At 42.7% G+C, this 24,218-nt stretch overlaps 1 protein-coding gene across 1 annotated transcript in view; it reads left to right on the top strand.

The window, feature by feature from the left end:
- The first annotated feature begins 2,880 nt into the window (after window positions 1-2,880).
- LOC120065322 (SLIT-ROBO Rho GTPase-activating protein 3-like) overlaps window positions 2,881-24,218 on the top strand; it is a 64,604-nt gene continuing 43,266 nt past the window's right edge. Inside the window, exons 1-2 of the mRNA XM_039016225.1 lie at window positions 2,881-3,322; window positions 18,739-18,934. Coding sequence (XP_038872153.1) covers window positions 3,256-3,322; window positions 18,739-18,934 — 263 coding nt within the window. The 5' untranslated portion in view covers window positions 2,881-3,255. The remainder of the gene's footprint in view (window positions 3,323-18,738; window positions 18,935-24,218) is intronic.

Below are 24,218 nucleotides of genomic sequence, written 5' to 3'. Positions count from 1 at the left end.
AGAGAGGAACCAGGCTATGAGGGGTGGCCAGTCCTCTTCTGGCTGTGCCGGGTGGAGATTATAACAGAACATGGTCAATATGTTCAAATGTTCATAAATGACCAGCAGGGTCAAATAATAATAATCACAGTGGTTGTCGAGAGTGCAGCAAGTCAGCACGACAAACACAAATTGCTTCTTGGCTATGTTCAAAGTCCAGTTGTTGGCTGCCACAGGTCAATATCTTGTTCCAAGTGTCTGAAAGAAAGCTCTTCTAAAAAATACCACTCTGGAACCATGTGCTCTATTCATGATTTCGAATGCAGTGCCACTGGCAACATACTATTCTGATTTTGATCCTGTCTTTTACTGTGATTTTTGACCTGATTTTTAATGCTGTCTTTTTAATGCCCTTCATTGCGTGACTGCTTATTTTGGATGATATTACAATTAATATCCTAACAGGAGTCATAACTTTACTTGGAATCAGATATGACATGCAGTAATAGAATTTGAGTGAACTCTTCATATCATTCGTAGATACCATGAAACCTCCAGGCAATACAAATCTGTTGAACATGTCTTTAGACATTCAACCCTGTGCACAAGGTTTTGAGAATCAGCAATGCTCAAAAACAGAACGCCTCATGACACAGAATGGTAACAGTTCAAAGTCATCTTCTTTCACTGACTTAGTGGTAAGTCTAATCTTCAAACTGTCTTTGAAATGAAGGCTATGTGAGTCATACAGAGTTATTGCTGAATAATATTTTCCACTGGAGAAACATGAAAACCTATTATCTTTCATCATTCAGACAGCTGTGTCAAAACATAGCATTCAGTGTCATTGACAATTTTTACAACTGTCAACATTGTTGTCAAAAACATCAGCCATGTTGAGGTTGGTGATATTATTAGGCCTACATCAGATAACCAAAAAGCCCTTGTCTGTTATGAGGGACATATTCAGAGGGCTGAATTGAGGTCTATAAAGCAGCCTTTCCAGGTCACCAGTGTCTGTGTGCTAACGATGACGTGCTTCTTTCAATCTCATCATTTTGAAATCTGTCAACATGTATCAGCAACACTGCTAAATACACTGCTCAAAAAAATAAAAGGAACACTTAAACAACACAATGTAACTCTAAGTCAATCACACTTCTGTGAAATCAAACTGTCCACTTAGGAAGCAACACTGATTGACAATAAATGTCACATGCTGTTGTGCAAATGGAATAGACAACAGGTGGAAATTAGAGGCAATTAGCAAGACACCCCCAATAAAGGAGTGGTTCTGCAGGTGGTGACCACAGACCACTTCTCAGTTCCTATGCTTCCTGGCTGATGTTTTGGTCACTTTTGAATGCTGGCGGTGCTTTCACTCTAGTGGTAGCATGAGACGGAGTCTACAACCCACACAAGTGGCTTAGGTAGTGCAGCTCATCCAGGATGGCACATCAATGCGAGCTGTGGCAAGAAGGTTTGCTGTGTCTGTCAGCGTAGTGTCCAGAGCATGGAGGCGCTACCAGGAGACAGGCCAGTACATCAGGAGACGTGGAGGAGGCCGTAGGAGGGCAACAACCCAGCAGCAGGACCGCTACCTCCGCCTTTGTGCAAGGAGGAGGACTGCCAGAGCCCTGCAAAATGACCTCCAGCAGGCCACAAATGTGCATGTGTCTGCTCAAACGGTCAGAAACAGACTCCATGAGGGTGGTATGAGGGCCCGACGTCCACAGGTGGGGGTTGTGCTTACAGCCCAACACCGTGCAGGACGTTTGGCATTTGCCAGAGAACACCAAGATTGGCAAATTCGCCTCTGGCGCCCTGTGCTCTTCACAGATGAAAGCAGGTTCACACTGAGCACATGAGCACATGTGACAGACGTGACAGAGTCTGGAGACGCCGTGGAGAACGTTCTGCTGCCTGCAACATCTTCCAGCATGACCGGTTTGGCGGTGGGTCAGTCATGGTGTGGGGTGGCATTTCTTTGGGGGGCCGCACAGCCCTCCATGTGCTCGCCAGAGGTAGCCTGACTGCCATTAGGTACCGAGATGAGATCCTCAGACCCCTTGTGAGACCATATGCTGGTGCGGTTGGCCCTGGGTTCCTCCTAATGCAAGACAATGTTAGACCTCATGTGGCTGGAGTGTGTCAGCAGTTCCCTAAGAGGAAGGCATTGATGCTATGGACTGGCCCGCCCGTTCCCCAGACCTGAATCCAATTGAGCACATCTGGGACATCATGTCTCGCTCCATCCACCAACGCCACGTTGCACCACAGACTGTCCAGGAGTTGGCGGATGCTTTAGTCCAGGTCTGGGAGGAGATCCCTCAGGAGACCATCCGCCACCTCATCAGGAGCATGCCCAGGCGTTGTAGGGAGGTCATACAGGCACGTGGAGGCCACACACACTACTGAGCCTCATTTTGACTTGTTTTAAGGACATTACATCAAAGTTGGATCAGCCTGTAGTGTGGTTTTCCACTTTAATTTTGAGTGTGACTCCAAATCCAGACCTCCATGGGTTGATAAATTTGATTTCCATTGATAATTTTTGTGTGATTTTGTTGTCAGCACATTCAACTATGTAAAGAAAAAAGTATTTAATAAGAATATTTCATTCATTCAGATCTAGAATGTGTTATTTTAGTGTTCCCTTTATTTTTTTGAGCAGTGTATCTTTGTCAGATTCATGTGCATAACCACTGTACTGCAATTACCCTCTCTGCATGTGTGTGTATGTGAGGGAGTGTGTCAGCATGCATGTGTACGTGAGGGAGTGTGTATGTGTGAGTGAGAGACTGAGAGTGTGAAAGAGTGTGTGAGGGGAGGCGAGTGTGGGAGGAGTCTGAGATGACTTTAGCGTCCAACTCTTCCTGGCTTGCTGCAGCAGACCGAGAACTTGCAGGAAAAAGGGCGGCTGGAAGACGCATTGAAAATCGCACGATGCAACACTTGCGCATACACCCTGCTTCAAGGCAGTGGTTATATTGAACCATATAATTTACTGAACATGCAGTAAATGCAGATTCTTTTTTATTTTTACAGACATTCTAAAATGCTATGTTGACGACAGAGGGGAGGTATCCTTATTTGTTTTGCAGTTCAAAGTCGCATTGATCGCCTTGCAACCTCAAGTGCAATTTGGGACACTGAAGTTCTTTGAAACGCATGAAGCCCACCCTGCTTTACGCATCTGCCGAAGAGATTTGTAGGCTACGTTGTGGTGTCTTAAGGCGACGTCTACAGGCTTCCATAATTAATTCCTAAAGAATCATGTCATCCCATACGAGAGTCAAGAAGGACAAGGAGATTATTGGGGATTACGAGACTCAGGTGAAAGGTTGGTACATAGAGATCCCATCAAATTACAAATGTTGTACAAATGTATTTGCTTGTGTTTTGACGGTCAGGTTAGACTCATTTATTAGCCTAAATGCATCTGGAGGGAGCAGCAGTAGCCAAGAGTAGACTTGCATAACTTGGAATTCGCGAGTGAACGACATTGATGGCATCAACAACATGTTGTTTTTACTTCACCATAAATATAAGCATTTGTTTAAGCGCAATGGGCTGTTTTTTGTTGTCGTGTGAATTCCCATGGTCAAAGGGTCCCTGAAGCCAGATAAACATCTATGTTCATCAGATAATAACTCCTATTCAACATCATTTCAGTAAAAGCTCTGCACAATGCACCTTACATATTTGCTAGGTGAGTAGGTCTAGTCTGCCCTACCAAACAAAAGAGACAACTGCATTTGGTCAAAAATGAGTTATTGACTTTTTTTATACATTAAATGCATGCTTTATCTTTTGGACAAATATCCTGACTCCATTGTGTTGTGTATTGGAGAAAATGGGGGGTCATGTTTGCAGTAACTGCAAAAAATTAAGGTGAAACCAAGGAAAAGGGCAGTAACTGCCATCACACACGTCAGTTACTTACTGCCTTTTACCTTGGTTTCACTGAGCTTTGTGCTGCTGTGTCTACGGTTGACCTTGGTATTGTTCTTCGTTGATACAAGTGTCAAACTTTATGACAAGGACAGCCACATACAAATAAATATATTAACACAAGTTTGTGTTAAAAACAATCGTCATGGAAACGTATTCCAGTGGGTGTACCAAGCAAGAAGGCAGTAACTGCCGTCTAGGGACAAATGTCATGTTAGAGGTCGGGGTCAATATGAATAAAAAATAACAACAGACAACCACATCTCCAATGTTCTGCCTACAATTCAGTTGGCTGGACAGTAAAAAAACTTTGAAGTCATTTTTCTCAGTTTCACTCTATGAGCAGTTACTGCTCTTTTGCTTGGTAGGGCAGTAGTGCATGGACACTTTCCCACGGAATAGTGAAAATGCATAACACCACATTATGCAGTAATAACATGGTCCACAATATGTGGGGAACTTTCTCCTTGTTAAGGACAAATTAACAATAGAGATAGAAAGTGTGTTTGTGTGGCCCGTTTTTCCTTCATTTATAGAATGTAGTAGATTACTTTCAGAGCCGAGGTCATCATTACACCAGCTGGTCTGTTGTAGTAGCCTAGTGTCTCAGAGACTAAAGGTCATGACCTCTGACCTGATCACAGCCTTCTCTGACCTATACAGTGGATCATCATCTTAATACATGACCTGGTGAATCCCAAAGTAGCCCCTCGCCACTACCAACTCATTCTGAATGCCCTCCGTGCCACGTGTTGGTGACAACTCCTAGGGGTGACTTAAATAGAGTAACCTCGTATGAATCATCCTGGTCAGGCATGCTTACATTCTGATAGCAGAACGTAAGCTCGTGAGATCAGGGTGGTTCTATGGGGCTATCAATAGAGTGGCGAGGGTATTAATTAATAAACCCATCAACTTCGGGACACACTTGTGATGCAATTTATGTTCCACATTTAAATAATAATGAAATTCTAATTAACTAATCCTCCTTGCCATTTAACAAGAAGTAAACCTCGGTAACAGTTAAACATTGGCGGTATTTCATTTGTTTTATGTATCAAGCCTCGAAATCAGGCACAAACAAACATACCTGTAGGGTGTCCAATCAAAAACGCATATTTTGACCAATGGGTAAAATAATATGTTAATTGTGTAGATAATCCTTTAAGAAAAACAATAGTCCTAACCTCATGTCTCTATCATAATCTGTTCAATTACCCTTGTAGGATGTTTTACCCATGTAGGATGGCCAAAATTCGGGTGACTAAATCAATGGCCAGAAAAAAAAGTGGTCAAAAATACAGAACATTGCAGAGCATTGTGTCAGCTAGGCTGGATGCTTTGCGAGAATGAAGGCTACCTAACAGGCTCACTTTCCTGTTGAATTCGTCATCTTTCTTCTCGAATCCACAGGATTTTAAACAATATAGAGGTAAAATAGATATTGATTTTGAGACATGACATGTAGTATTTTCACATTTTAGTATACGCTTTTCATATTAATGCTTTTTCTAGGATTTCTCACAAAAACAAGTGTATCTCTGAAATGTCAACAGAGCATGGAGCATACCACAAGCATTTTATTTTCAAAGCCTTTTACATTTATTTCAGCTCATTTTATGCTAATTTAGCTTTTTGCGACCAGCAGAAACAACTTTGAAGACGACCACCACAACATGTAAAATCCTCATGTCGCTGCGAGAAAGCTGCATAATCAAATGTTTCCCCGCACTTTGGGCAGACTGGGTGGACACCATAGCACATGTAATATAATTTGGCACACCTCTCAATTCTTTAGTATGAAATTGCGCAAACTCCAAACATATTGCTGTGTGTGTTGGGATAGCACTTTGCTCTGGAACCTGCATCCATGCTGGCTTGGTTGAAGTGGCTATCGAAGGGTCTAGTTAGCCAATACACCCTCGATCATTTTCACTCCCTAAATTTGGGACACTTGCGCATATTGCGGAGGCGAGTGTGAACGCACAAATGGAGGGCCTACGGGAAGTGGGTGATATGGAATTGAGCCACCATCTTTTCACTTCAGTGTCATTTCAGTAGAATTCATATGATATCCATCTATTCAAAGAAAGAGATGGGATGAGAAGAGGTCTTTCAAAGATGTCTTGGGATGACAGTGACCAGGGATGGCCTTGTTAATCAGTAACATTCTATCATGTTAGGCCCCAGAGTAAGTTAATGCAACATAAACCATTTTTTTTACACTCACGAATAGGAAACATGTTAGTGCTGGAACTATAGAGAGTCTGGCTGGGGAATCTCTCTACCAGCAAATAGCTCAGAAACACCATAAATAATATATGTTGTCAGCATAAATTATGGAACTATGAAAGGGTTTTATTGTCTGACTGCTGCTGCTAAATATGTGAGTGCATCTCAAATGGCACTCTATATCCCTACATAATGCACTACTTTAGGGTGCCATTTGGGATTCCGCCAGTGACTGTAGAAGATAGATGGTGGTTCTATCTAATTTGTGGTCTCCTGAGTGGCGTAGCCGTCTAAGGCACTGCATCTCAGTGCTAGAGGTGTCACTACAGACCCTGGCTCGATTCCAGGCTGTATCACAACTGGCTGTGATTGGGAGTCCCATAGGTCGGTGCACAATTGGCCCAGTGTCGTCCGGGTTAGGGTTTGACCGGGGTAAGCCATCATTGTAAATAAGAGTTTGTTCTTAACTGACTTGCCTGGTTAAATAAGGAAATATCTAAAGTCAACCCAGCAGAGTTTAATATAGTGTAGCTAGCTGTAGATATCTCTACTGCACTCCTCTAAAGCTGATGGCTGCTCCAAGTTGACGCATTAAGAGGATGAAGGCTCAGTACACCCTCTTATTCATGTAAAAAGCCACTTATAGTACAGTGAGTGCATGTGTGATCCCTATAATAAGTGAACCTACAACCAACCTTGGCATTGCTATAGCCGTGCTCTTACCAACTGAGCCACACAGGATCACATATAGAATCCTCTACCCTCCAACATGTTTATTGAAGAAGCTTGTGGAAGAACAGCTGAGCAGACAATATAGCACTCAAGACAATAATAGTCTGATGAAGTCCAGAATGACATAGTTTGATAGATGACACAATGGAAAGACCCTCTGTTAGACATGTTTCTAACCAACAACAATCTACACACTTTTTCTCTGTCAATCTACCTTGTACTAAAGAAAGATATACATTGATCTTTTCTCTCCACCAAAGTGTGAGATGCTGTGTTAAGTAGATACCAGACACGTGTAGGGTATTATCACACTTGGATTGAAATATTGTTACTAATTTTAGACTGTACTTGCAGCAAACACTGAAACCCTCTTATCACCCGTTGTGGGGGCAGGGTATGACCATAGTGCATCATGGACAATCTGAGCTGCTCTCGCTGCTTTTTAATGAGACATGGAGGTACATACTGTAGCATGTTGATGTAGTTTGCTGAAGTCTTGGTTGACTCCTTGAGTGTGTGTTTGTACGCTTGTGCATGTGTGTGCGCATGCCTGCGTTAATCAATGTGTGTGTGTGCTTGTGGGTGTGAGAGGACGTCTCAGTTTCAGGAAAAGCTTTTAAGTTGACAGCTCATTTGCCAGGCTGTCTGGGATCAGTTTAGTTGGGTGTAAGAAGGGCTATAAGGGTTACACTCTGGCATCGCGGTCAAATAGTGCTGAGTAGGTAGCTGACTAAACAGCATTTACTGTAGTGCAGTCAGCTGTCAGCCCTCCATTTATGGGCCTGCAGCAGATTTCTGGACAATTATGTGTTCTTTCTTAGTAGCCTGGTCTCAGATCAGTTTGTGCTGTATTGCCAACTCCTACAGTCAATGTCACGGCTCCAACATTGACCATAGGAGTTGGAAAGACAGATCTGGGACCAGGCTACTTTCTTGGGAGAATTTGACTTCAACATTGTTGAAGGACCAACAGAGGTAACGTTACCATGATGAACAGTCAATGGCGCTATACCTGGCTATGTTGACATGTCATGACAGATGACGTCATTAGTTACCTTGTCATGACACTGGATGTTGTATGTATGGTATGTGGTCCAACCACTCATTAACAAGCCAGTCACTTCCCATGAATGATGCGTCAACTGGTATGTGTCAGAATTAACCGAAACCAACCGCCATTAATGGTGCAATGTGTGAATATACAGTATAGTACAGTACAGTGTGATTATGGAGCAGGTAAGGAGTTCAGACTGGAATAGACCACAGTCCCTTGTTCTGTGCACTGATGTCTTTGCATGAGTGCATGTACAGTATATGGTATTTTGACAATACATGAATGTTTATGGAATTACTCAGCCTGCTATCATATTCATTTCCTATTGTAGCTCCAGCTCACTATACTAGCCAGACTTGAGAAAACAGTTTCTAGTGGGTTGGAAGTGGAACCCAGCTGCAGTCTGTTAGCCCTACCTTGGTTTGCTTCCATACACATATTTGCATGCATTCCAAAGAATCTCAGTCGACCAGCTCGACTCCAGTCACACGCCGTTAAACAAACCTCTGGATGTACTGCATGCAGCAAGGCACTGCCGTCTACCCTCAGTAGCACTATCTTCTAGTACCCCCCCACTCCTACTCAACTGAATGAGGGTTAGTTGACCTGTATCATGGGTCATTTCCGTGCCTAGAGAACACTCCCTGTAATGTCATTAGACTCTTTTGGAGTCAATCCATTTAGGTCTTACGCTTAAATGCTTCATTTGGTTTGATCTAATTAGATGCATGCATACATTTCATAGATAGATAAGCACATAGAAGCCATGGCAATTCAGGAAACATTGGTGTTGTAGATCTGTTTTTACCGAAAGATCTTTCAGATTGGAAGATGTAGTAAGAGCAACACATTTTCTGACAAACAAACTGCCTTGTTGGGGCTTTGGGTCGTAAAAATGACTGTGGTGTTGCAGCAATATGTTAACGTGTCAATATGTTAATAAGTAAAGGTACTGTTATTTACAGTAGTCTTGCCACAGAGGAAGACATTATTGCAGTTTTGTTTCCTTTGATCATTGTAGGAAGAAGAATGAAGAGGGTGTGTTTGTGTGTCTCGCTTGTGTTCCTCCTGTCTGTCTCCACCCCATAATGCATGTATTGCAGTAGATCTGTATTCCATGACTGTCTGGGCCAGTTAACACCCTTCTGCTCATCAGTATTATTCATGATGAAAACATGCTATGACTTACACTGTCATGAGACATTATGGTTTAATTGGAATAATGTAGCCTGGTCTTATATCTGTTTGTACTGTCTTGCCAACTCTTATGGTGTTTGACGTGACAATTACCATAGGAGTTGACAAGGGAGCACAAACAGACCTGGGATCAGGCTAGCAACAATGCTACACCCCCCCCCCCATCCCCTTCCCACCTATACTGCAGCCTGCCACCCACTCTGTGTACTATGCTTTTACCCTCACTCCTCTCCCTTCTCCTCTCTCCTTCTGCACTTCTGGTTTTATGTCTGCTGCTATGGTAACATCAACAATCAATGTGAAAATCAGCAACAGATTAAGGCGGAATTGAGAGAGAGGAGTAGGTAAAACTGAGCTGCACTTCCTAACCTCCTGCCAAATGTATGACCACATTAAAGGTAAATATTTCCCCACAGACTCACAAATAATTTGAATTTGTGAATTCAACCAAAGAGTGTGTAAAGACATACAGTACTATAGTTATTACTGGTCACCCAAGACAAGCGTTCACAGGAAACGGCCTCACTGCCATACTTTGTGCCAAATGATGTTGGAGTGTCAGTCTGTGTTAGGTGTCATGTGATCAGCCACGCATGGATAACAGTGAAGAGCGAGACAAGCTCAGAGAGATTGGCACTGGCCCACAATGTAGGCTACCCCTCTGCCTGTTGGCTTATTTGCATATTCAAGCCTGTCTCAAAAGACCGCTTGAAATGTAGCCTACATGTTTTGTGCTTTTGTTGGAAGCAGTAACTCCCCATACGTATCTATAACTGGGCTAATAACTTGCTAACTAGCAAATAACTTGCTAACTAGCGAAGGACATCAACAAATGGGGTGGCAGATATTCTAGTGGTTAGAGCGTTGGGCCAGTAACCGAACGGTTGCTAGATCGAATCCCTGAGCTGCCAAGGTAAAAATCTGTCGTTCTGTCCCTGAACAAGGCAGTTAACCCACTGTTCTTAGGCTGTCATTGTAAATAAGAATTTGTTCTTAACTGACATGCCTAGTTAAATAAAAATAAAATGTGCACACTGTGCTCTTATCTAAACTGATCTGAAATGCGCATTAACTGAACGACTGCTCATGGGCTACCCCTGCCAATAGAATTCTACTCCGTTGCTCTTTGGCTCTGCCTATAGCAAAATCACAGACTCAATCTTGCAAAGTTAGATTTGTTTGTTGCATTGAAAAGGGGCTGATATAATGTTGATTCGATCACAGAATATTTTTTTATCTATGTAGTGCAAACTAATGGGGTGAACTCAGTGAAGTTAAATATCTTATCTTCTTCTTCTTCTATGATAGCATGGCAGTCCAGTGTACGATCGATCAGGATCTGCCCAATTGTGTACTACCATGAAAAAAAATCTAAACCAAATAAATCCCTAACTTCTACCACACCCTCACCCCCAAAAACCCTCCCCAACGCATTAAACTGATCTATATCATGCAGAAACACTCCACCCTTTTCAGCATGTCAACAACCATTTCAACAGTAACATATGATACTCCCAATATCTCTTTTGCCGTCTCCACAATAACCTTCAACCTGGCATTTCTGCTTTCCACAACCCGAGTCGTATTGATAACCTTACCAATAAAAACTATGAAGTCAACTTTATTCATTATCAAAGTGTCCTTTGACACCACACATTCATGAGCACAAGATTTCTGAACAGGCCTGGAAACCCTGCCAGGACCATCAGAAGCGCCATCCCCGACAGTAGGTCCACTTCTGTCCATGTAAGCTCCGTCAGTCCGCACTGTAGTTCTACCAATCTTTTTTACGGCCTCTGCATATGATACATCATGAATGGTGCTATATCTCTGAGCCTCTCTAGCCTCTCTCTGTACATGGCATCCACCAAATGCTGCACTGTGTTCTACCCCACAATTGCAGCACTTAATCTTCACATTGCTTCCACATTCACTGTAATCATGGCCCCTCCACACTTGGCACATCTTTTATTTCCTTTACACTGAGCAGCTACATGTCCCATTCTTTGGCATTTAAAACACTGCAGTGCATATGGAACAAATTCTCGAACATTTAAGCTAAGGAATCCTATCTGTACTTTTCCCGGCAAGACTTTCTCAAACCTCAGCATCACTGATAAGCTTTCACTTCTTTGACCCTCTTTCCTGCTGATCAACCTTTTGGCCTCTATCACTCTGCCTTCCTTCACATTTTCTTTAACATCAACATAGATGTTGGGATTCCAGTGATGACTTCCCTTCAATCTAGCATAAGCACCAGGGACATGGCTTTTCATTTTCTTCCAATTAAGCGTTTCCATTTTCAGAATCTTCTTTTGCTGAGCCCGGCTACTACACAATATTAACAATCTACCATTTCCAACGAACCAAGCTAATTTCACTTCACCTACCTCTTTCTCTATGGCATTAGTTAGTCGGATAAGTGAGGCCTTGTGGTCTCATCAAACACTATCACCACTTTCCACTCCAACACATTATTACTCTTACTTCCTACCTTGACCCTCTTTATGCTTTCTTTACTAGATGCTCCACTGCTTTCAATATCATGATCTCTCTTCTTCCTATGTCTTTCCACAACCAACCATTCAGATCCTTGACTCTCATCCTCCAGCTCCATATCATCAGAACTGACCCCCATATTGTTCTCATTCCAGCAAAGCTGTTGCTTCACCAACTTTTTCTCCATTTCCTCCATTTTGTCCGCGCTACTCGCCACCATTTCCCGTCACTGTGTTCGGTCTGTTAAAATGTGTCAGAACTTTGGCGCTAATCTCTTATGTGTCTCCGCAGCATGGCATTTCTTCTGCGTGGCAGTCCTGGAGGAAGTGGGCTGCCGCGCACGTGCACAGTTTAGTGGGAACATTGCTCTGCAGCAGGGTTATTACTAGCCAAAGCTATTCTCACGATAAGCAGACCTCAGGTTTGTGTAGGAGTCTGGACAGGCAGCAGGGTTGTGTAGGAGTCTGGACAGGCAGCAGGGTTGTGTAGGAGTCTGGACAGGCAGCAGGGTTGTGTAGGAGTCTGGACAGGCAGCAGGGTTGTGTAGGAGTCTGGACAGGCAGCAGGGTTGTGTAGGAGTCTGGACAGGCAGCAGGGTTGGTTGGCGACCAGACAGCGGTCAAGATGTTGCAACACAACAGCTGAGCCCCAGACAGAACAGGACTAGCTACTACAGTAATTGTGGGAAGGAGAAAAGTGCATTACTGTATTACTGTATCTCTAAACAAATCTGCTACTCCCTATTTCAGGTTTCCCCAAAATCGGTGTTGTGGCCCTCGCTGAGTGCACGTTTTGGTTTTTGCCCTAACACTGAATAAAATAATCAGCTTTATGATTATGAGTTGGTGGGGGGGAGGGGAATGCAACACTGGACTGACTTAATAGGTGTCTGCAATTATAGTAATGGAAGGACCAATTCAGAGACACTGGTTACGGCCGTGGTGATAGAAATCCCATTCTATTTGGGAAAATACCTCCATATATGTAAGCACATTAGCTACAGGACAAAATATCTACACTGTATATATGTACTGTACCTGCTGCACAAGCATCCACATTGCACACAAAAAATACATGTAATTATATCCGTACGAATCCAACTGTGTGTGTGGTGAAACAACAGCTGTAAACATCCACCCTCTACTCAGCCCAGAGAACTGACTTGTCTTAAGCAACCAGAGGCTTTCTTTCTGTGTTTTTTCTTGTCATATTTCATTCTGTTTTTAAACTTACCCTCAGCTTTTTGTGAGTAATTCATATTTGGGTTCAAATCCTTGTGAAACCCACCAGACCAGAGCTGTAGCCACTCAGCTTTTACTGACGAAAACAAACACTGTGGATCCGTTCCAAATGGCACCCTGTAACCCACATAGTGCACTACTTTTGACCAGAGCCGTATGGGCCCTTGACCAGAGCTCTATGGGCCCTAGCATTTGACAGGCAGACAGGCTTTGTGCACTCATTAATGAAGTCTCACTGACTGTGCCATGGGCCATGGGCATGGGCTTTGGAACATCTGAGTCATTTTGGCAAAACACATCAGCTACCAATTAGAGATGTTAGTCTGAACTCACCATTGACCGTGATGTCTGACTTGACTACATCAGATCACATTTTGTTATTCTAAGGTAGAAACATCGAGCCCTACATTACATTACATACAGACAGGTATTTATTCACCTTTCCTACAATAATGCAGCTGTTAGGGCCTTATGGTTGTATTTATTTATTTAACCTTTATTTAACCAAGTCAGTTAAGAACAAATTCTTATTTACGATGACGGCCTACCAAAAGGCAAAAGGCCTCCTGCGGGGACGGGGGCCTGGGATTAAAAAATAAATACAATATAAATATAGGACAAAACACACATCACAACAAGAGACACAACACTACATAATGAGAGACCTAAGACAACAACATAACAAGGCAGCAACACGTGACAACACAGCATGGTAGCAACACAACATGATAACAACGTGGTTTCAACACAACATGGTAGCAACACAAAAACATGGTACGAACATTATTGGGCAAAGTCAACAGCACAATGGTCAAGAAGGTGGAGACAACAATACATCATACAAAGCAGTCACAACTGTCAGTAAGAGTGTCCATGATTGAGTCTTTGAATGAAGAGATTGAGATAAAACTGTCCAGTATAAGTGTTTGTTGCAGCTCGTTCCAGTCGCTAGCTGCAGCGAACTGAAAAGAGGAGCGACCCAGGGATGTGTGCTTTGGGGACCTTTAACAGAATGTGACTGGCAGAACAGGTGTTGTATGTGGAGAATGAGGGCTGCAGTAGATATCTCAGATAGGGGGGAGTGACCCCTAAGAGGGTTTTATAAATAAGCATCAACAAGTGGGTCTCGCAACGGGTATTGTAGAATAGTATTTTGCTATGTTATACATTTACAATTTACATTTTAGTAACATTTAGCAGACGCTCTTATCCAGAGTGACTTACAGTTAGTGCATGTAGTGTGGTTCATGTGTGTGTTTCACAGTTCTCACCTGTGCATTGATTCTGTATGTGTTTTTAGGGCGGTACTTCAACTCTGTGGAGGCCTGCAGCATCCAGCGAATAGTGCCCATCAAGTGTACCCTCCTTCCATAGCCTTTACTGTTCTATACATAACTAGAGCTAGGGCTCTAGGAAGGGAAACATCATGAGGCTATTATCTTTATCACACTGATCACATTATAATATCAACCAGTCATTTGATCTTCACATGGAGTACATCCCAATGGCACCCTATGGTCCATAGTGCACTACTTTTGACCAGAGCCCTATGTAGGGAATAGGATGCCATTTGGGATGTATACATAGATTACATTATTTGATTTTCCACTAATTTATCATAAATTACCCCCAAAACAGATAAATAGTTGACGGGTAGGGAAAGTATTACCCCCAAAACAGATAAATAGTTGACAGGTAGGGAAAGTATTACCCCCAAAACAGATAAATAGTTGACAGGTAGGGAAAGTATTACCCCCAAAACAGATAAATAGTTGACAGGTAGGGAAAGTATTACCCCCAAAACAGATAAATAGTTGATAGGTAGGGAAAGTATTACCCCCAAAACAGATAAATAGTTGACAGGTAGGGAAAGTATTACCCCCAAAACAGATAAATAGTTGACAGGTAGGGAAAGTATTACCCCCAAAACAGATAAATAGTTGATAGGTAGGGAAAGTATTACCCCCAAAACAGATAAATAGTTGACAGGTAGGGAAAGTATTACCCCCAAAACAGATAAATAGTTGATAGGTAGGGAAAGTATTACCCCCAAAACAGATAAATAGTTGACAGGTAGGGAAAGTATTATGGCTACATAATAAGAAAAAAGCATGCTGTTTGATACTCTATTTTTACACAGTAGGGTTGCGAGGCTGCCTGCCACTTTATTACTGCTCCTTTCAGCAGGCTATTAATTGTCTATTGAGAGACTCTGGCTGTTGTCCAAATGGCACCCTTTTCCCTATGTAATGCAGTACCTTTGAGCAGAGCCCTGGTCAAACATAGTGCACTACATAGGGAAAAGGGTGCCATTTGAGACACACACAGTGCACTACATAGGGAAAAGGGTGCCATTTGAGACACAGCCACAGAAAGTTGCCCTTGTCCCAACCCATGACTGTATATATGAATGGACAAAGCCATCGATCATGTGACACCATTCATTCCTATGTGAAGACTTAATTGCGTATTGAAGCCAAATTAAGTAGATTAAGATGGCGTCTAATGGACACATAACATGCGCAGTTTGAACTACTCTAGGAAGTGTCTCATTGAGTACCTCAAGTTGAAGGCTGAGGCTGAGGGTACTGCAGGCTGCCATTAGCAACTAAATTATCCTTACAACTCCTTCGGTTCAAGGACATTCATCTGGTGTATTAGAACCAATTATTGGTACAATGATTGTCTTCTTTTTTTATACACAGAGGTTTCCATTCACTATAATGGGGGGTCCTGTTTTCTGCCAACAATGCCTGAAGTACCGCGGTCGGCCTTAAACTTCCGTGGCTTTAATGAGAGGAGGCAGTCATTCTCCCCTGGTCCTAGCACAATATGCTAATAAATAGAAGGGCTGCTGGGTGGGAACAGAACACAGAACATACTGGAACACAGCAGAGGAACTCTGGCCAGGCCAGTGGAGATGCCTCCAGGGTCCTGTATCCAGGCAACTAGGCAGCCATGGAGACCATGTGGATACATTTCCAACAAGGCGGCTGAGAGAGTGAGGGCACACACTTTTGCTCACACACACACACACACACTCACACACACACACACACTTTATTCATCAATACAAAAACGCCATTGAGAAGTAAACAAAAGTGCCTTTCATATGCAGGGGGGCAGAAGAATCTGGTTCATTGATATATTTCTACAGACTTCCTGTCTGTTTGCTGAGTAGTGCATGATGAGAAAAAGGCTGCCATGCGTGAGACTTGGAGTGGCTCAGTCATGATCTCCATATTTTTTGACAGGTTCTGTTAAGGGAATCAAGAGAAAAGCTCACCACCACATTATGGGAATACTGCATTGGACCATCTGTTCATCTTCAGAATCTAAAATGTAGAATACAGATTTTCTTGTTTTTGTTTTGTTTTACAGTATTAGTTGGATGACGTGTGGATATGATTTTACAGAGCTGCGTGTGTGTGTATGCATGTGCGTCTTTGTCTATCTGTCTGTGTCCACATGCATATGTGTGTGCGTCTTTGTGTGTCTGTTTGAGTGTGTGTTTGATTGCTCATAGCTGCAGTAGCAGCCTACATGTGAGATGCATGTCTGCTGAATTAGGCAGACAGGATGGAGAATAGAATGTAGGTCAGGCCTCTGAGATCTACACATTGTGCTGCGAGGGACCACAAAAAAGAGTTTGTCATTGTCATGGATCCCTCTGGAACTTTCATTGTGCACACCTGGCCCCTATTCCCACTGATTGTATTTGTATATATGTGCCCTTTGTTCACCATGGTGCTGTCGATTTATTGTTACAATGTCCGTTGGTGCGTGTGAGTACCTGTGCTGTGTGTTTTGGTTTGCGTGCCCTTGTGGATTGCCAGATGATTACGGGTCTCGTCCCGTGTGTTAATCATTGCGCGCGTGTGTATTTATTCGAGGTACACCTCGCTCTTTTGTTTGGGTTTCAACCCTGTGTTTTTGTTACGTGTTTGTTTGGTCTTCGTCCCCGTGCCTTTACACGGCACGCCATCATTTGGGGTATAATGTAAAAACCCTTGCAGTCTGACATCACAAATTTTCTGCATAAAACAGTCTTGGGCAGGCTGTCTTAAGTGTTTTTTTGGGCCACCTATGTCCAAACAGTAAAAAAATATGTTTTCATTAAATTAAATATTTAAAAAATAAGGGGTTTTGGTAAAACGTTTTTTGGTGTAAATCTAAATGACTAAAACCAGATATAAAGAATGTAGAAAAGATAATGGACCTATATATTTCTCAATAATATATTTTTTGGAACTGATAATCACCAAAATAATAGCTTGACTCTCAGGGAGAATCTAAAATCCCCAAAATGATGCATTCAGGAGTATTTTTGTCATGGCATGGGGCCCCAATTGATTTTGTTATAATGTTTGAGTCACTCAGATAGCATAAGCCATGGCAAGATGTGTATAATTGCAGGAAATTTCCTTTAAAACCGCACATTGTTCTCTCAACCACATGGCAAAATGTGTAGAATATATAGACCCAAGAATGTAAAAACCCTTGCAGTCTCACATCGCCATTAAATAATAATATATTAATATAATCATATATTTAAGCAGCATATATAGATCAAACTCCTTCAATACACTATAATATGTTTGAAGAAGTTACCAAAAGGAATATTAATACATTTTTGTATAGTAACCATGGTTATGTAGTTACTGAACGCCTGTATCTCCAAAGCTCTGGTGTCAGCATAGCCACACCAGTGCCACAGTGACTTACAGTGGCTTGAGTCCTATTAGGTATGTGATCTATTTGGGCTGACACAGTGTGAGGTGATGCTGATATAGTCTGCTCTCTCTCTTTCTCTCTCTGCTGGCTGCAGGCTCACAATCCTGCTCTGGCCTGAGCTGTCCAGCAACTTGGCTACAGTATTCTACAGCAATCATGGCAAGCCCAGCACAAAACAGCATAGGCCGTGACACCCCAGCCGGAAGCATAGAACAATCGCCATTCGCGGAGGACCACAAGATCCACACACACATATAGACACACACATTCCCCGTCTAGGTCTAAAAAGGGCCTAAAATGGCCACTTTCATAATTTTTTATAGTTTGTGATACAAATGTAAAAAGCATGTCAAACATCCTTCCAACCAATGAAGTTTCTATGTGAGAATTACCTGAACAATCTGAGATCCCCAAAATAATTTGGGGCTACGCTGGCATGGAATCGCCCATATTTGATATTACCATTCAAAAGTATGGATTTGACTTTTTACATTTTTCTAAGGTATTATTCTTAGTTGTACTGGGAAACTTTATGTAAAGTGACATTTTATATCATTATGTGAATGTGTCTAAATAAAATACCATAGACGTTAGGTAAGGGGTAAATTGTAACATGCGTTACAACTGACCCACAATGACTAATTTGAGTCTAATCTGAGTCTTGAGAAAATACAGCAATAATTATTGTCATCAACTATAGCAATCAAAAGACCTCTTCTTACTGATTTAAAATGATATATGATTAGATATAGTAAATGGGGAATGTTCTACAGGCAAAAAAAAAAAAAAGAGGTGGCAAGAATATTCACTTCAGGCCTCGAAAAACTAAAACAACAAATAATTGATGGGTACTCCTACACTAAAACTTCTCAGATATGTAGAAACACTAACCAAGCATTAGCAAATTGAATAACCGCTTTCTATGTGGTTTCTAATTTGAGTTATTTAGCTATTACTACTGACCCTGTGTTACTTTTAGCCCTCGTCTCCCCTACCATTATTTTTGTGAAATGTATCATTTACCTCCTGCATGCCTGCCCTTACGACCGCAAGACACGTTTACCTTTTCACACTGCCCTTCTTTGAATCTGTCCTTTCCTCCTTTCTAATTGGCAGAGATCCGTAACCAATTGGTGGAGCAGTTCCGTTGTCTTGAACAGCAGTCGGAATCCCGGCTACAGCTGCTGCAGGACCTGCAGGACTTCTTCCGCCGCAAAGCCGAGCTGCAGCTGGAGTACTCTAGAGGCCTGGACAAACTGGCTGAGCGCTTCTCCGCCAAGATACGCTCCTCCAGGGAACACCAGCACTTTAAGTGGGTACTGTCGAGAGTGTGTGTATGTGTGTAGGCTATTCTCTGTCTGGTAACCCTGTAATCGTGTTATTGATGTATATTAGGACAGAATGATGAACAGCAATTATATATTTTATACTGATAGAAAGGGAGGTGTGTGTACTGTCTGTCTGGTAATCCTATCTTCTTGTATTAGTCTAAAGAGGGGGAGAGGGAGAGGAGAACAGGAGAGCCAAGAAAGCTTGTGGCTTCAGACCAGTAGAAACTACTGTGCCTTTCCCATCTAGGTCAAACTCATTATCTTCTCTTTTTATGTGTCTTGATGTCATCCCCTGCTCATTTACACACATTCCCTTACTATAAAACACAGTATCATATGGGCGATTTGTGCAGTTGGTGCAGTCATTCTGTTACCAAACTTTGTATCTGCACTGTTCTTAAAGCAACGTTTATTTAGCAAAATGTTCTCTGTACATTGTTAGAAGTAGTCCTTGTGCTTAGAGTTGTATGGTTTGTTAGACTTTGAAATCAATGGATTTTGTTTGGCATACATTTTAAAGTGAAAAATCAGAGTCTCAGTGTAATTCCGTTACAATGAAAAACAATGGAAAAACGCAGTGGAACTGGCTTCGAGGTCCAGAGTTGAGTTTGAGGGCTATATAGTTTCAAGCTTAATGTTTATTGTCACGTGCACAAGTACTGTGAAAAGCTTTTCTTGCTCGCTCTTTTCCAACAATGCAGTAATCCAATTCAGCAGCACTCAAAAATCCATATAAAAAGGTCAAAAACACACGAGAAGTAGAAATAAGGAGAGCACGAGAACGTAGGTAAGCTACAGTTAGTCGGAAGTTTGCATACACATAGGTTGGAGTCATTAAAACTCGTTTTTCAACCACTCCACAAATTTCTTGTTAACAAACTATAGTTTTGGCAAGTCGGTTGGGACATCTACTTTGTGCATGACACAAGTCATTTTTCCAACAATTGTTTACAGACAGATTATTTCACTTATTTCACTCTGTCAAAATTCCAGTGGGTCAGAAGTTTACATACACTAAGTTGACTGTGCCTTTAAACAGCTTGAAAAATTCCAGAAAATGATGTCACTGCTTTGGAAGCTTCTGTTAGGCTAATTGACATCATTTGAGTCAATTGGAGGTGTACCTGTGGATGTATTTCAAGGCCTACCTTCAAATTCAGTGCCTCTTTGCTTGACATCATGGGAAAATCAAAATAAATCAGCCAAGACCTCAGAATAAAAATTGTAGACCTCCACAAGTCGGGTTCATCTTTGGGAGCAATTTCCAAACGCCTGAAGGTACCACGTTCATCTGTACAAACAATAGTACGCAAGTATAAACACCATAGCCGTCATACCGCTCAGGAAGGAGACGCGTTCTCTCTCCTAGAGATGAACGTACTTTGGTGCGAAAAGTGCAAATCAATCCCAGAACAACAGCAAAGGACCTTGTACCTGTTTCCTCCAGCATCTTCACAAAAGTATCTATATCCACAGTAAAACGAGTCCAATATCGACATAACCTGAAAGGCCACTCGGCAAGGAAGAAGCCACTGCTCCAAAACCGCTATAAAAAAAGACAGACTACGGTTTGCAACTGCACAAAGGGACAAATCATACTTTTTGGAGAAATGTCCTCTGGTCTGATGAAATAAAGATAGAACTGTTTGGCCATAATGACCATTGTTATGTTTGGAGGAAAAAGGGAGTGGCTTGCAAGCCGAAGAACACCATCCCAACCGTGAAGCACGGGGCTGGCAGCATCATGTTGTGGTGGTGCTTTGCTACAGGAGAGACTGGTGAACTTCACAAATGGCATCATGAGGAAGGAAAATTATGGTGATATATTGAAGCATTATCTCAAGACATCAGTCAGGAAGTTAAAGCTTGGTCACAAATGGGTCTTCCAAATGGACAATGACCCCAAGCATTCTTCCAAAGTTGTGGCAAAATGGCTTAAGGACAACAAAGTAAAGTTATTGGAGTGGCCATCACAAAGCCCTGACCTCAATCCCATAGAAAATGTGTGGGCAGAACTGAAAAAGCGTGCGCGAGCAAGGAGGCCTACAAACCTGACTCGGTTACACCAGCTCTGTCAGGAGGAATGGGCCACAATTCACCCAACTTATTGTGGGAAGCTTGTGTAAACGTCTGACCCACTGGGAATGTGATGAAAGAAATCAAATCTGAAGTAAATCATTCTCTCTACTATTATTCTGACATTTCACATTCTTAAAAGTGGTGATCCTAACTAGAGAGGTTTACTAGGATGTTTACTAGGATTAAATGTCAGGAATTGTGAAACACCTTAGCTAAATACATTTAAATCAGTTTATGTAAACTTCTGACTTCAACTGTATATACAGAGTCAGTTCCAGGGTCAGTGCCAATATCATATTTACAATGTGCACTGATACCAGAGTGGAAGGGTTAGATATGTATAGGGGTAAGGTGACAAGGCATCAGGATATATGATAAACAAAGTAGAAGCAGCGTACTGTATATGATGATTGTATATGTGTGTGTGTATAGAGTCAGCATGAATGTGTGTGCATGTTGTGTGTGTGTGTGTGTGCATAGAGTGAGTGTGCAGAGTCAGTGCAATAATACAAATCTAATAGAAGGGTCAGCTCAGATCGTCCATGTAGCCATTTTGTTAGCTATTTAACAGTCTTATGGCTTGGGTGGCAAGCCTTTCCTCTGTCACCGTCTGATGAAGAGGTCCTGGATGGCAGGGAGCTCTGATGTACTGGGCTGCCTGCACCACCCTCTGTAGTGCCATGCGATCGAGGGCAGTGCGGTTGCCCTACCAAGCAGTGATGCAGCCAGTCAAGATGCTATCAACAGTGCAGCTGTAGAATTTTTTGAGGATTTGAGGGCCCATGATAAATATTTCCATGACTGTTTGCGTGTGTGTGTGGACCATTTTCAGTCCTTAGTGATGCATTTGGACACCAAGGAACTTGAAGCACTCGACCTGCTCCACTGCAGACCTCCCCACATTGACTGGTGGGGACAGAACATTCGGGAAAACAGTTTAAAAAAAATCCTAGATGTAAGTGTGTGTGTGTGTGTGTTTGTGTCAGCTCTGGAAGAAAGAATCTCAACATTACAGCGGAAAAGCGAGGTGAGGTACAGCATAGGGAAAAAGATGTGGGTATCCACCATCCACTGTGCCCAAAAAGTGCATTTCCCACCTTGGCCGCGCAGTCGTGGGTGAACCGGGAGTTTAGGACGGGACTAAGCACACACCCCTGTGGGGCCCCCGTGTTGAGGGTCAGCATGGCGGAGTACCTAGTTGCAGAGGAAGGTGTTTAGTCCCAGGGTCCTTAGCTTGGTGATGAGTTTGGAGGGGACTTTGATATTGAACGCTGAGCTGAAGTCAATGAATAGCATTCTCACAGATGTACAGTATTCCTCTTATCTAGGTGGGTGAGGGCAGTGTGGAGTGCAGTTGAGATTGCGTCATCGATGGGTCTGTTGCAGCGATGGAGTTGATGTGTTCCGTAACCAGCCTTTCAAAGCACTTCATGATTACAGATGTGAGTGCTACAGGGCGGTAGTCATTGTGGCAGGTAGCCTTAGAGTTTTTGGGAACAGGAATGATGGTAGTCAGCTTGAGACGTGGGAATTGCAGGCTGGGACAAGGAGAGTTTGAAAATTACCGTGAATATTCACGCGCCTTGGAATACCACACGGCCTTACGAGTGTTGACCGGATTAAAAACCTTTCTCACGTCGGCCTCGGAGAGCAAGATCACCCAGTCCGCTGGGTCAGCGAGGCATCATTGGGCAGATCACAGCTGGGTCTTCCTTTGTATTCCATAATGGACTGCCACATGCGATGGGCGTCGGAGCCTGTGTAATAGGATTCCACCTTGTTCCTTTATTGTCTTTTTGCTTGTTTGATGGCTCTGCGGAGGTCATAGCGGGACTTCTTGTACTTGGGTATGTCCTCAGCTGTAGCCTTGGGGTTGGCTGCGATAGCCCTGTATGCTGTAGCCCTGCCCTTTAGTTTAGCGCTAACCTCTGTGTTAATCCAGGGCTTATGATTGATTCACTGTGGGGAACATATTCCAGTCAGTGCTAGCAAAGCAGTCTTCTAGCGTAGCCTCTGATTCGGAGGACCATTTCTCAATGGAGAGCGTCATGGGTACTTCCTGTTTGAGCTTTTGCTTGTAGGAAGCAGGAGTATAGAGTCATGATCTGATTTGCCGAAGGGGGGACGAGAGAGGGCCTTGTGTGCTTTCTTTTGGGTTGACTAACAATAGTCTAGGACTTTATCGTCTCCAGTGGCGAAGGAGACGTGTTGATGGAAGTTGGGTATTACACGTGTTAATGACGTGGAATTAAAATCACTGGCAAAAAGGAAAGTAGCCTCCGGGTGCATGGTTTCCTGCTTGTTGATAGCCTCGTACAGTTTAAGTGCCAGCGTGTTGTTTTTCTTGACCTGAGGTGGAATATATACAGCAGTCACGATAACAGGTGAAAACGCTCTCGGGAGGTAGAAGTGTCGGCATTTGACCATCAGGTATTCCAAGATGGGTGAACAATTTGTCGAAACTTCCACTTTGCTAGAGTCAGCACACCATTTACTGTTGATGAAGAGGCATATCCCTCCCCCTCTCGATTTCCCTGAATCTGATGTCCGGTCTGCTTGTTGAATGGAGAATCCATTCTGTTGGATAGCCATGGGGGTATCTTGTCTGAAAGCCATGTTTCAAAAAAGCAGAGCATATTGAAGTTACGAGAGTCGTGTTGATTGAAAATCCGCGATTTGGAGGTAATCCATATTATTATCAAGAGACTGTACATTGGCCAATAGAATGTAGGGAAGAGGTGGCCAATTTTCCCTTTGCCTGAATCTCACCAGGGCTCCCCTCCTGGCTCTTTTTCACCTGCTTTTCCTCTTGGATAGCCTGAAAATAGCGTTGGAATTACAGATTGGTCGAAAAATGAAGCTGGAATTGAGGTGATTATCTGCCGATCTAATGTTCAAAAGTTCTTGTCGATCATAAGAAATGAAAGCTGAGATATTTTGTGCAAAAAAGTAAATATAAACATCAAAAGAATCACAAAATAGCAAAGTTCGGTCTGAGCTCGCAAGACGGCAGCCATACAGTAAGGCGCCATCTTCTTTGCTGCTTCACTGAGCTAATGAAGCCTGTAGTGACTTTCACATGAAGCTCTACCAAGCTGTCCTTTACGTTGACATACTCCTCAAGACTAAGCTGTCCTTTGCAATGGCAGCATCTCAAATGGCACCCTATGATATTGACATACTTCT

Source organism: Salvelinus namaycush, chromosome 20, assembly GCF_016432855.1.
Source record: "Salvelinus namaycush isolate Seneca chromosome 20, SaNama_1.0, whole genome shotgun sequence".
NCBI lineage: Eukaryota > Metazoa > Chordata > Actinopteri > Salmoniformes > Salmonidae > Salvelinus > Salvelinus namaycush.
Note: the sequence above shows the minus strand (reverse complement) of the source record. Positions and strands in the feature narration are given on the sequence as shown.